General features: G+C 37.9%; 1 protein-coding gene across 24 annotated transcripts in view; it reads left to right on the top strand.

Moving 5' to 3' along the window:
- ERC1 (ELKS/RAB6-interacting/CAST family member 1) overlaps positions 1–12,821 on the top strand; it is a 661,999-nt gene that overhangs the window by 551,858 nt on the left and 97,320 nt on the right. For 17 of the 24 annotated variants that reach the window (XM_058282535.2, XM_058282529.2, XM_058282534.2 and 14 more), the window contains one exon: positions 5,493–5,591. In XM_058282535.2, coding sequence (XP_058138518.1) covers positions 5,493–5,591 — 99 coding nt within the window. Of the gene's footprint in view, positions 1–5,492; positions 5,592–7,108; positions 7,176–12,821 lie in introns of all 24 variants that reach the window. The other 7 variants (XR_011646640.1, XR_011646637.1, XR_011646639.1 and 4 more) reach the window with 1 other exon arrangement.

Raw genomic sequence — 12,821 nt, 5'->3', positions numbered from 1 at the left:
CTCGTTTATGGTGGCCAAAGTCCATACATTATTCCTTCATGGTTGGAAGCACAAGTCTTCCCCAAGTCTGTGTTTTTAACTATTATAGTACACATACGCAAAGTAGGAGCTACTATATCCTCACCATTTCTTGTTAGAATTGAAGGAGTTGCTGTTTGATTTTTTATGACTGAATGCGTAATGCTGATTCATAGCATGAGAGAGCTGCTGCATTCCACTCTGTAACAAGCTCCATTTCACTGGTTTTAGTTGGTTAGAGTGGTGTGAATAATTATATATTAAAGGATTTTTCCAAAACCGTTAATAAGCTATGGAATAAAAGTAGGTGTTATGTTACACACATTGCTTATATACATTTAACATTATAAAACGAATCTTAAGAAATGATCTTGGTGACTTGTCACCTTCTGCTTTTCCTTCCTTCCTTTTATTTATGTATTTTTAAATTAAAAACATTTTATTTGTAGATAACTGTAGATTCACATGCAGTTGTACGAAATAAGATAGAGAGCTCCACGTACCCTTCACCCAGTTTCTCCCAATGGTAAGATCTTACAAAACGAAGATATGTACAATATCACAACCAGGATTTTATTTTATTTTTTTTAAGATTTATTTATTTATTATTTTATTTATTTCTCTCCCCTTCCCTGCCTATCCCCCCAGTCGTCTGCTCTCTCTCTCCATTCACTATGTGTTCTTCTGTGTCCACTTGTATTTTTGTCAGCAGCACCGGCAACCTGTGTCTCTTTTTGTTGTGTCATCTTACTGCATCAGCTCTCGTGTGTGCGGCGCCATTCCTGGGCAGGTTGCACTTTTATCACGCTGGGCGGCTCTCCTTACGGGTGCACTCCTTGCGCATGGGGCTCCCCTACACGGGGGACAGCACTGCGTGTGGGCCACCTTACCACACGGGTCAGGAGGTCCTAGGTTTGAACCTTGGACCTCCCATGTGGTAGGCGGATACCCTATCAATTGGGCCAAATCCGCTTCCCACAACCAGTATATTGACGTTGATATAGTCAAGATACAGAACTTTTCCATTATCACAAGGATCCCTCATTGCTCTTTTATAGCCACATCCACTTTCCTTTCACCTTCCCTCTTTAATTCCTGGAAACCCCTGATTGATTCTACATATATAGTTTTGTCATTTCAAGAATATTTTATAAATGGAATATACAGAATATAACAGTTTTTGGGATTGACTTTTTCACTCAGCATACTTCTCTGAGTTGCTACCAGTAACTCACATTTATCCAAGTTACTACCAATAGTTCATTCATTTTTATTAATGACTGATATTCCATGGTATGGATAAACCATAGTTTGTTTAACCATTCACTAATTGGAGGACATCTGAGTTGTTTCCAGTCTTTTACTGTTACGAATAAACCTCTAAACATTTGTACATGTTTTTGTGTGAACATAAGTTTTCTTTTCTCCAGCCCAGTGCAATTGCTGGGCTTTCTATTAGTTGTGTATGTATTTAAGAAATCACCAAACTCTTTTCTACTATGGCTGTAGAATTTTACTTTCCCTACAGCAACATATGAATGGCATTTCTGTGTATCCTTACCAAGCTTTGGTGTTCTCACTGTTTTTTATTTTAGCCATTCTGATAGGTGTATCATGTTACTTACTGTGCTTTTAATGTGTATTCCTGATGGCTAATGATGTTGAACATCTTTTCATGTGTTTATTTGCCATTTGTATGCTCTCTTAAGTAAAATGTCTTTTCTTATCTCTTTTTTTTTTTTAAGATTCGTTTTTATTTATTTCTCCTCTCCCTCCACCCCCATTGTTTGCACTTGCTGTCTGCTTTTTCTTCGTCTTCTTTTTTTTAGGAGGCACTGGGAACTGAACCCATGTGAACCCAAATGATTGGGTGTCTCCTCCACTCCTCCACTGCCTGCTTCCTTCAGGCAATCTTATTCTTTATGCCTTTGAGACCAGGGGAGATTAACTAGCTGCATATGCCCATGCATGATTCAAGAGGAAAAACCTTTTAATATCAAGTATGGTCCATGTCAGTAAAACATATAATTTTAGAAATGGAGACAGAAGTTCTTAAGACTATTTCTTCATTTACTTATATGGATCAAATAAGTAATCTTTGGTCTTTTCTGTCTACTCTGATCCCTTCCTTTGGGGAGGCTTACATAATCATTCCTAAGAAGTTCTTAAAGTACTTTCTACTTTGAAAATGGATTTATATGTACTTTATTAGAATTTAAGTTTTTTAGCTTATTCTAGATATCAGGTATTAACAATTAAGCATCTCTTATTCTAAGAAAATAGCCAAAATACACTTTCCCCTTCATTCCTATTACAGTCAAAATGGAAAGGTTTCTTTACCAAATGAATGATGTGCATATGTTTTGCACAAGTTCTGGATATGCCTATCTGCACTTTCCTTTGTCTTTACCCCTTTCTCAAAAGCTGCTTTGCAGAAAACTTTCCATTTGTCATGCAAAACCACATAAGAAAAACTACCCTATATATTTTCAAGGTTACTGTAGGTCATCCCAGAAAAGAGAAATTTGATATCACTGACAATTTATTGATAAGTATTTTCTTTGCTCTTAGTATATACTGGAGGGATAAACCAGCTTTAAAATATGCTTATAAATTAAGTGAAAATGGAAAGGCCTATGGTACTCATTATGGTACTCAAATATGGTACTCATTAAACATCTTTTCAGTTGAATGCTGTGCAGCCAGTTAAAATTATGTTTTAGAATAATATTTAATGAATGAAAAAAAATGTTCATGATGATGATAGTTAAAATTTACTGGGCGTTGATTTTTATGCCAGGAACCTAAATGCTTCACGTAAATTAATTCATTTAACCCTCATAATAGCTCTGTGGGGAGAAACTATTGTATCACCAATTTTAAAAATAAGGAAACTGAGTCTCAGACCATTTTAAGTAACTTGCCCAAGATTAGGTACCTGAGAAAAGTCAGAGCAAGAATTCATATCGTAGGCATTTTCGCTCTGGAGTCTTTGCTAAGGCATCATTTCATGAAAAAAATACCAGAGAAAATCTCTATGAAGTTTTTAATGAAACTAGACAAAATATTTTAAATTCATCTATAAAATAAAATGTGTTAAACATTACCAGTCAAGTAAATTAGTAAATTAGTGTCAAGTAAATTACAAGTCAGTAAATTAGGTGAGGGAGAAGGGCAGCATATCCTACCAGATATGAAAATATACTGTAAGTTTTATTAATTTTTAAAGTACCATAAAGCAGAAATAGGTGAATAGATCAGAAGAGCATATTGCTGTGTACGTTCATAGAGATGAAACTAAATAGATACACCTAAATATTAACAGTAATTATCATTGATTAGAGTGATTACAGGTGGTTTTTCCTTTATTTTTTTATTTTATTTTTCAAATTATTTACAATAAACATTTTGAAATCATACAGTATCAGCAAATTTTTAAGATTTATTTGTTTATTTCTCTCCCCTCCCCCCCCCCAGTTGTCTGTTCTCTGTGTCTATTTGCTGCGTTTTCTTTGTCCGCTTCTGTTGTCAGCAGCACGGGAATCTGTGTTTCTTTTGGTTGTGTTATCCTTTTGTGTCAGCTCTCCGTATGTGCGGCGCCATTCCTGGGCAGGCTGAAGTTTCTTTCGTGCTGGGCAGCTCTCCTTACAGCGCGCACTCCTTGCGCGTGGGGCTCCCCTATGCCGGGACACCCCTGCGTGGCACGACACTCCTTGCATGGATCAGCACTGCGCATGGGCCAGCTGCACACGGGTCAAGGAGGCCCAGGGTTTGAACTGCAGACCTCCCATGTGGTAGACGGGCACCCTAACCACTGGGCAAGTCCATTTCCCCAAATTTATTTTTAATACACACACTTAAGGTTTTAGCAATTATTAGTACAACATATATTGCTGTTTGAGGTCATGCATAGAATATCCTGCGTGTTCTGAATGCTTGCCCTGCCATGTGAATTCTCTGAAATGTTGCATATATTATTCATATATTCAAGGTTTAAATTGGCCACTCACACAAGTTCACCAATCCTGCCCTCCTTTCTGGTATACATGGAGAAAAAGCAATGAGGTAATAACTCTCTTTTGGCTTAGGGTTGAGGAACAGGATTTCAGAAACTTTGACTTAATTTCAAAAGCTAAATTGTTTGGGAAGCTGACATGGCTCAACTGATAGAGCGTCTGCCTACCATCTGGGAGGGTCTAGTGTTCGAGACCCAGAGCCCCCTGACCCATGTGGTGAGTTGGCCCATGCACAGAGCTGCTGTGCACAAGGAGTGCTGTGCCATGCAGGGGCGCCCCCCACACAAGGAGTGTGCCCTGCAAGAGAGCCACCCCACATGAAAAAAGTGCGCACACGGAGAGCTGATGCAGCAAGATGATGCAACAAAAAAGAGATGCAGTTTCCCAGTGCCACCGAGGGTGCAAGTGGACACAGAACATACAGCGAATGGCTGCAGAGAGCAGATAATGGCAGATGGGGAAGGGGAGAGAAATAAATTTAAAAAAAAATTTTTTTTAAACATGAATTGTTTATTGTTGGTATAAAGAAAAGTTTTTGAATGTTATATATGTAGGTAGTTTCTGTCTGATCACCTTACTGAACTGTATTTTAAGTTGTATTCATTTTTCAATTGATTCTTTTGGGTTTTCTAGATATATAATCATTTCATTTACAATTAATAATAATCCCTTTCCCCAAATATTTATCCCTCCCAAAAAATGTAATACTATATAGTTGTTAAAAAGGATGAGTCAATTCTTAGATAGTTACATGGAAAGATGGCTCCTATATACCAAATAAAGCAAAAAAATAAATTACAGAGTATTATGTGTATTACCCAGTTTTATTTAAAAAACAAACATACAAGCATTGCCTAAAGTGCTTAATTTGAGGGAATTTGACCCTCTTCCCACAAATTCCTGTACTAGTTTAGGTGCCTAAACTTTTTCCCCCAATAACCACAGAAATCTTATGTTTCGTTTATTTTATTGCAAATATGATTATGTCTACCTTTCTCATGAAATTCTTTTTTTTTTTTTTTTTTTAAAGATTTATTTATTTATTTAATTCCCCCCCCCTCCCCTGGTTGTCTGTTCTTGGTGTCTATTTGCTGCGTCTTGTTTCTTTGTCCGCTTCTGTTGTCGTCAGCGGCACAGGAAGTGTGGGTGGCGCCATTCCTGGGCAGGCTGCTCTTTCTTTTCACACTGGGCGGCTTTTCCTCACGCGCGTCCCCCACACGGGGGACACCCTTGCGTGGCACGGCACTCCTTGCGCGCATCAGCACTGCGCATGGCCAGCTCCACACGGGTCAAGGAGGCCCGGGGTTTGAACCGCGGACCTCCCATGTGGTAGACGGACGCCCTAACCACTGGGCCAAAGTCCGTTTCCCTCTCATGAAATTCTTAAACCACTTGTTACTTTACAGTATGTCATAGGAATTCTATTTAAATTTCACCTTATGAATCATTTTCTCTTAGACACAAAATCGAATGAAGCTCATGGCCGACAACTACGAGGATGACCACTTCAAATCCTCCCATTCCAATCAAACCAACCATAAACCCTCTCCAGACCAGGTAAGACTGCTTTTGAATGTTTTATAAATCCCTATGCTTTTTTATTTTGATGTATTTTGTACCAGTGTGTTTCAAATTTGGGGGTATAAGATATATTCTAATACCAAGTTAGGCAAATAAAAATAGCTAATCCAGTTTCTGAAAACTCCTTCACTGTTATTGCTTTAAAAAAAAAAAAAAAAAAAAAAACAACAGTCAATATCTGTATAGGAAGGTGATGCTTCTGTATATTTTAAAAACAGAGACTCCAAAAATTTGAGGTTAGTAAAGAATCTTTGAATTGGATTTCAAAAGTTGTTTAACATTCTCAGAGATACATACTGATTTTTAACTGTCTTACTTTTTTTAATCAGGTAAACAATGCCTTATTAGAAAAATAAGACTCTTGCTTTGTAAACGCACCAAAGCACAATTCAATGCAGAGTTAACTTAAATTGTAATTTTTTAAATCTCAACTCATTCCCTCCTAAAACTGAAGATTGAAATTTAATCACTTCATTTCCTTGGTGAATCCCTCTAGCGTATGTGATTCTCAAGGAAAATTGTTGCCTTCAGCATCTCATCAATGCAAGAGCGGAATTGATAGGTCTGAAGGGAATCATATCCAATTCCAGTTTTTTGGAAGAAGGGAACTCTCCTAGGATCTAGAAAGTGATGAATGTGAGAGAGTAGTGAACAGATTACCTCATATCCCATTGCCAAAAATTCAGATTTCAACATCTCCATCACACCAGTCTTAATATATATATAGCTGAGGGAAAAAATAATAGTAAGTAATCACACCCATATGACTAAAAAGTCAAGGAAAATTCTCCTGCTAAACATCTCCACTAAATGACACCTATAACATTGTCTTAGAAGAAGCAGCAGACATATTGCAAATGAAAGCAGCAGTGATATCCAAATTACAAGTTTTTCTAAGAGTCAGAAGATATATTCCTCCTATGATGACATTTACTAAACCAGTTGAAGTATGCCTTATATTTTAGAGGGAAAGCAGTACCAAACTTCAGTGTAGAAAAAATGGAGAGCTGTCTGCCTGATGTCAGCAGTCTTTCCCTGATAAGAAATCACTGTTTTCTCCTCCTGCTTCCTGATACCTAAAATTAAATTTATGCCAGAGTATATAAGACACATATCAGACCCTTTTCTTAGGTTTTGATAATAGATAGAAGGAACCAGATATCTGAGAGTAGGGGGAGACAAACAAAGATAGGGAAAGGCTGAAGAAATGGTAAAACATGAAAAAAAGCCTCCTACTTAACAATTTTGCCCAGATCCAACCCTGAGATAGAGAAGGCATCTTGGAAAGGTAATAAAAGTTGAAGTGTAATGGCAAACTAAATACAAATTTTAGTAGTGTAGGAAATTTAAATTCAATATAAAATGAGCCAAGAAGTGAAGACCATTTTCTTCTGCTACATTATGCTTATGTGTTTGTTTTAAATACTAACCAACTCTTTTTCATTCCCATGCTGCTCTGGGGCATTGTTCCTTTGTCATCTCTCTCCCAATAGGATGAGGAGGAGGGTATATGGGCATAGCCAATCAGATGCTCTTAGTTCAGCCATTTTGTTCAGAACGGTGAGAAACAGCTTTCCTTAACTATAGAAATGTTTTTTTGTTTGTTTCCTTTCCGCCCCTCCCCCCCACAATCACTCTCACATCTTGTTTCTCTGTAATTCATGAAATCCCTTGATGTGCTTCCTTTATTTTCTTTTTCACATGTGTGTATTGCTGTGCTTCTGACATAGTGGGGATTGGATTTTGTGGCTTTTTTTTTCTTTTTGTGTGTTAATAGTCACTTTTATAATTTCTTTGTATGCACTTTTGGGAGAACTTCCAGGGCATATAACTAAATTTCTCATTTTTATTTTGTTAATAAGTTACCCTATATAGGGTGATTTTTACAGTGTCCTGGTAAGGTTTATAATGACTTACATCAAACTGGGTATTAAAAATTCATCAAATACTCTGTCATTAGTCTAGGTTTAAAATATATTTTTTATGATAATAATAAACATACATACATAGTCTTAACAACAGTTATATATATAGTCTTTAAAAATGAAAGTGAACTGTAGACTAAATCCTCCTTTTGTTTCTATCTGTAGAAGAATGCTCTAAATTCTCAAGGTCAATAATTCTTATAGACTGTCCACCTAGGACATCCCCTAGAGCTTTAAAATTGCTCTCAAATTATTCCTAAAGATGAAGAGGAGCAAAGAATTAAAGAAAGACTTTTTTTTTTCCTTAAAAAAGTCACTGTAAAGATTTCTTTTCCCTCTCTTTCTTGGCTGCTGTGTTAAACCATTGCCAGAACACTGTCTAGATTCTCCTTTCCAGGCCAATTGACTGGAAAATATAGTCCAGCTGTGGCAGTATCTCCCTTTGATCTGATGCCCTGGAGGTTTGACTAAGGAAATCCTTTTCTTAGAAAAAATAATGATGATTAATAAGTTCACACATATTGGTGGCCTTGCATTCCCTGAATTCACTGCCTGTGCTTACTGGTGATCTCACTCTTCTGGAGTCACTTCTCCCTGAAATGTCTGTGTCTTGGTGTTAAACTGTTTAAAGTGATAAGGACACATGTAGACCTCCCACTATTGAACACAGCCAAGAAGGATGATGAGGTAAGTTGTGAAAAGAGGCATATATTATGAAGAAGGGAAGCTCTCCAAATGACTTTATCCCAAGGGTGTGAAAGAAGGTGAAATGTGCAATACCAACCCAAAAGACCATCAAGTTAGAATGCCAGAGAAAGCTAAAGTTGAAAAAATTAACGTGCTAATTCTCTTTTTCTACACCCTACAAGGATAGATAGTTGTCATCATGAGGCAAGTAGGGGCCATTCAGTAGTTGAATGTAGTTCACTAGTCTCTTACTTAGAAATAAACCTGTTACTGCCTTGTCTATTTTGGTATGCTTTTTGGCATGCCTCAGCATGAAGTACGCCACACATACGTGAACAGGACTGTATTTTGGTTGCAAAACCCTTTTTCTAGCCAATGAGAAGAAACATTTAGTGTTCTGGGAAACAAGGCCCATAAATAACATCACCAGGATACTGAAAAATGAGCAAACCCTTACATAGATTTGTTGCTGTAGTCTTTATTTTCCTTTCTCTTCTACCATATAGAATAACTCAGAGTAAGAGTTCAAATGCCATTGATTATTCTTTTTCCAATTATTGCAATGTTATGTTTACTGCACTAAAATATTAACTGCCTTTGGTTTAACACAATGCAATCACAATTAGCTGGACATAGCTGGAGTTTTTAGAATATGACATTTCAGACTTCCTAAAACATCATTGTATCATCATTGTATCTTTTACCTAAAGATAGATATAAGTGACCCTTAAAACAATGCAAAAGTCTTTATTTCCTATCCAGTTTCCTTTACTTTTTTCCTTGCTAATTCTACAGAGAACAGATTTTCATAACAATTTCAAACTTTTGAAATTTATATTATCGAACTTAAGAACAAGGATAATACTTTGCCTCTGAAAGATTTTATAACACACCAGTATATACTGGCAAAATATTACTAGGTATAATCAGTACTTAGATAGCAAGAGACTGATAGAAGAATTAAGCTGAAAGGGGTTTTGGTTAAGAGTGTACATTTTGGAGCTCTAATGCCTATGTTCAAATCCTAAGACTACCACTTATTAACTTGTGACCTTGGACAAGTTATTTAAACTCTCTGTACTTCATCTTTAAAATGGAGGTTATTGTGAGAAGTGGGCAAGTTAGATGAGGCAGTGTAGCATGGATTCTGGATCCAGACTGCACAGCTTTAAGTTCGGGCTCCTCTGTTTGCTCTGTAACCTTGGGCAAGGAACTTAAACTGTCTGAACCCCAATTTCTTTATGTATACAATGGGTTTACTAATAGTACCTACTTCATAGGGTTATTAGAAAGGTTAGATATATGTGAAATGCTTTGAATAGTGCTTTCCACACAGCCAATATTACGTAACTGTGTGCTGTTATTATTTTTGTCCATGCTGTTATCGTTAAGTTAGATCCATCTCTTAGAAATAGTAAGCTTCCAATAAATTTTAGTATTATCATCAATACCATCATCTAATCCAGTGCTCTAATTTTATAGGTAAGAGTGCAAAACAAAGATTTGGAAGCTGTGACCTTAAGGTTCCCTGACATTTCTGTGGACTGGAAAGAAGGACTTACAGTTCAGAATGAAAGAGATATCCAAGCTGTAGTAATGATTTTATCTCCCTTTTCATCACCAAAACTTTGTTTTTTTGAAGATTTATTTTTTATTTATTTCTCTCCCCTCCCTCCACCCACCCCCCCCCCCCGCCCCCACCCTGGCCTCCAGTTGTCTGCTCTCTGCGTCCATTCGTTGTGTGTTCTTCTGTGACCGCTTCTATCCTTATCAGCGGCACCGGGAATCTGTGTTTCTTTTTGTTGTGTCATCTTGCTGTGTCAGCTCTCCATGTATGCGGCGCTATTCCTGGGCAGGCTGGACTTTCTTTTGTGCTGGGTGGCTCTCCTTACAGGGCGCACTCCTTGTGCGTGGGGCTCCCCTACACAGGGGACACCCCTGCATGGCACGGCACTCCTTGCGCACATCAGCACTGCGCATGGGCCAGCTCCACACGGGTCAAGGAGGCCCAAGGTTTGAACCGCAGACCTCCCACGTGGTAGGTGGACGTCCTGTCCATTGAGCCAAGTCCGCTTCCCACCAAAACTTTAATCTCCTGTATGTTGAGGATATTTTTCTTGGAAAAACACCTTGAACTTTATAAAGAAATTAACTATGAACTAAATGTATTTAGTTAGTGAAAAAATTTGCTGTCAGGCAACCCTCCTAACACAAAGAATGAATAAAGCAAGGGTTACCTCCTTATCAAAAATCCTTGTGAAGTATAATCACTTTTCTTTCTCACATTTCCTTCTGTTCTTTTCAGAGGGTCCTGTCAGGTTTCTGATAGGATTTAAGCATGATTTGATAATAGTTATAATATAACTATTCAGCAAGTCAGTTGAATAAATTTCTGCATTGTAACATGTTTAAATTGCACTGGGTCTAATTGCCATCAAATCTAGTTATGTGGCATTATTGCCGACTTCTAGAACATCCTCTCCAAATTAGCCATGTCTGCCATTCTCTATCCCTTTACTCCAAATTTTCTTCTTTCTTCTTGTTCTTTTATAGTAGAATGTAAGCCCCTTGAGGATAGGGACTTTTGTATTCCCATCACCTAAAACAGTGCTAGTATACAATAGGCCCTCAATAAATATATATTGAATTTAATGACCTTGTGAATTCTTGAAATCCAGAGAAGTAAAGTCACATTGAAAGCAAGAGCATAGAATTGGCTGTTAACTTTAATATCAGTATTACTAGTATAAGAAAAGGAGATTTAGATAGGAAATTGTCTAGAAACAAAACTCTAGAGGAATGTTAAGAACTTAAAGGAAAGTCATAACTGAGTCTTAAGAGTCTGGCTCCTGTAATCTCACATAAATAAAATAGAGTTAAGTATAATTCAGAAATCTTTTTCTTTTTGCTAAATGAGCATCCTTCAGGTAGCTTTTCTTCCCCTAGTAACCTGTAGTTTATGTGTGTCACAAAAAGCTAGGAGCACGGTAGATACCATGACCATGTGCTCTTTCTGGACTTTGCTTATGGAAAGTTTGTGTAAACTGGTGCCAGACCCCTAAAGTAAAAGATGTATCTGCCAAAAGGCTTAGCAGTTGGTCAGAACATTCCACTGACAATGGTTGCATGCCTATTATATTAACACTGTAGCATCCCAGAACAGGATTTGGACCAGTATGTTAAATTTTTTAAAAAAATTAGAGATGATATAAATATTGACACAAGCTTTTAAGGCAAGTGCCCCTTTCCCTTTTGGCATTTCTATTTTGTCTGTTTCAATTGGGTTGTCATCCCCTTATCTGTTTGAAATATTCTAAAATTATTCTCATTACAATAGTACTAAAGTGGAAGAATCTTATATCTCTAGAGAATATATCTGTATAAGGGAAATGTTAAAATCATCTTGCAGAATTGAACCAGGGTATTTAATTGGAATATTTTGTTAGTATGGAAGAAAGAGTTGGTCCCATGAAAATCAGAGCATCTTCACAATAAATCCCAGGACCATTTTTTGACATGTAACAACAGACAAAGAATTTGACCCTATACTTTTAGAAGGGGATCAGAGATTATTTTAACATTTTATCTTATCTTTCTTTTATCTTTCCTGAAAAGTTTGGTGTTTTCATTTCCTAGGCTTCTTAAGGAAATACCATGAAATGGGTTGGCTTAAACAATGGGATTTTATTAGCTTAGTGTTTTGAGGCTAAAAGAAAGTCTAAATCAAAGCATTATCAAGGTGACGTTTTCTTCCCAAAACTGTGGCATTCTGGGGCTGGCTACCAGTGATTGGCTCTTCTGTCACATGGCAAGGCATATGGTGGCATCTCCTGGTCTCCCCCTTCTGTTCTGGGTTCAGTTTTTTTGCCTCCTGTGGCTTTTTCTCACTTATGTCTGAATTCATACCACTTATAAAGGATTCCAGGAATAGGACTAAGACACATCCTGATTGTGCTGGGCCACACATTCCTTTAGTTACAATGGATTCATACCCACAGGAATGGATTGAAGAACCTGTTTTTCTGGGATGCGTACAGCTTCAAACCACCATATACCGTGCAGACTAGAAAGACATGTGACTGCCTTCTCTCCCAGAAAAATAGCTACAGGTCAGGCAAAAACAGCCTAGAAATAAAGCATCTAGGGTTTAGGACACCTAGGGACGACTGGACACTACCCAGAGGAGAGAGGGGCAAAGGAAAGGAATTGTGACAACAAAACTATAAGTCCAGCCACTTCTGCAGATGTCGGCACCCTCCCCCACACTATGGACACTTTTGAGTTCTCAGGCCTTGGGGCAGGCAGCTGTAGACAGAAGGAGCCCCATGGATCCAAATCCCCAGGAAAGGGCAGAGAGACACAGCCTAAGCCTGTCTCAGCCTTTGACCCAAAATTTGATCTGCTGTGTCCCACAAGCCCTTCCAGGCCAGCTTGGGCCACACCATTGTTTGCCTTGAGAGCCAGCCAGGGATTAAAGAGATCCCACCCTCAGAGTCTCCCTCTCTACTGACCAGGACTGGTCATTGAGGATGCAGAGGGGAGTGGAATTACTTCTTACCAGTAAAAACAGAGGGAGCTGCCAGCAAAGGTTGGA

Source organism: Dasypus novemcinctus, chromosome 20 (genome assembly GCF_030445035.2).
Source record: "Dasypus novemcinctus isolate mDasNov1 chromosome 20, mDasNov1.1.hap2, whole genome shotgun sequence".
In the NCBI taxonomy this organism is placed as follows: domain Eukaryota; kingdom Metazoa; phylum Chordata; class Mammalia; order Cingulata; family Dasypodidae; genus Dasypus; species Dasypus novemcinctus.
The sequence above is the reverse complement of the archived record's forward strand: the minus strand, read 5'-3'. Positions and strand labels throughout refer to the sequence as shown.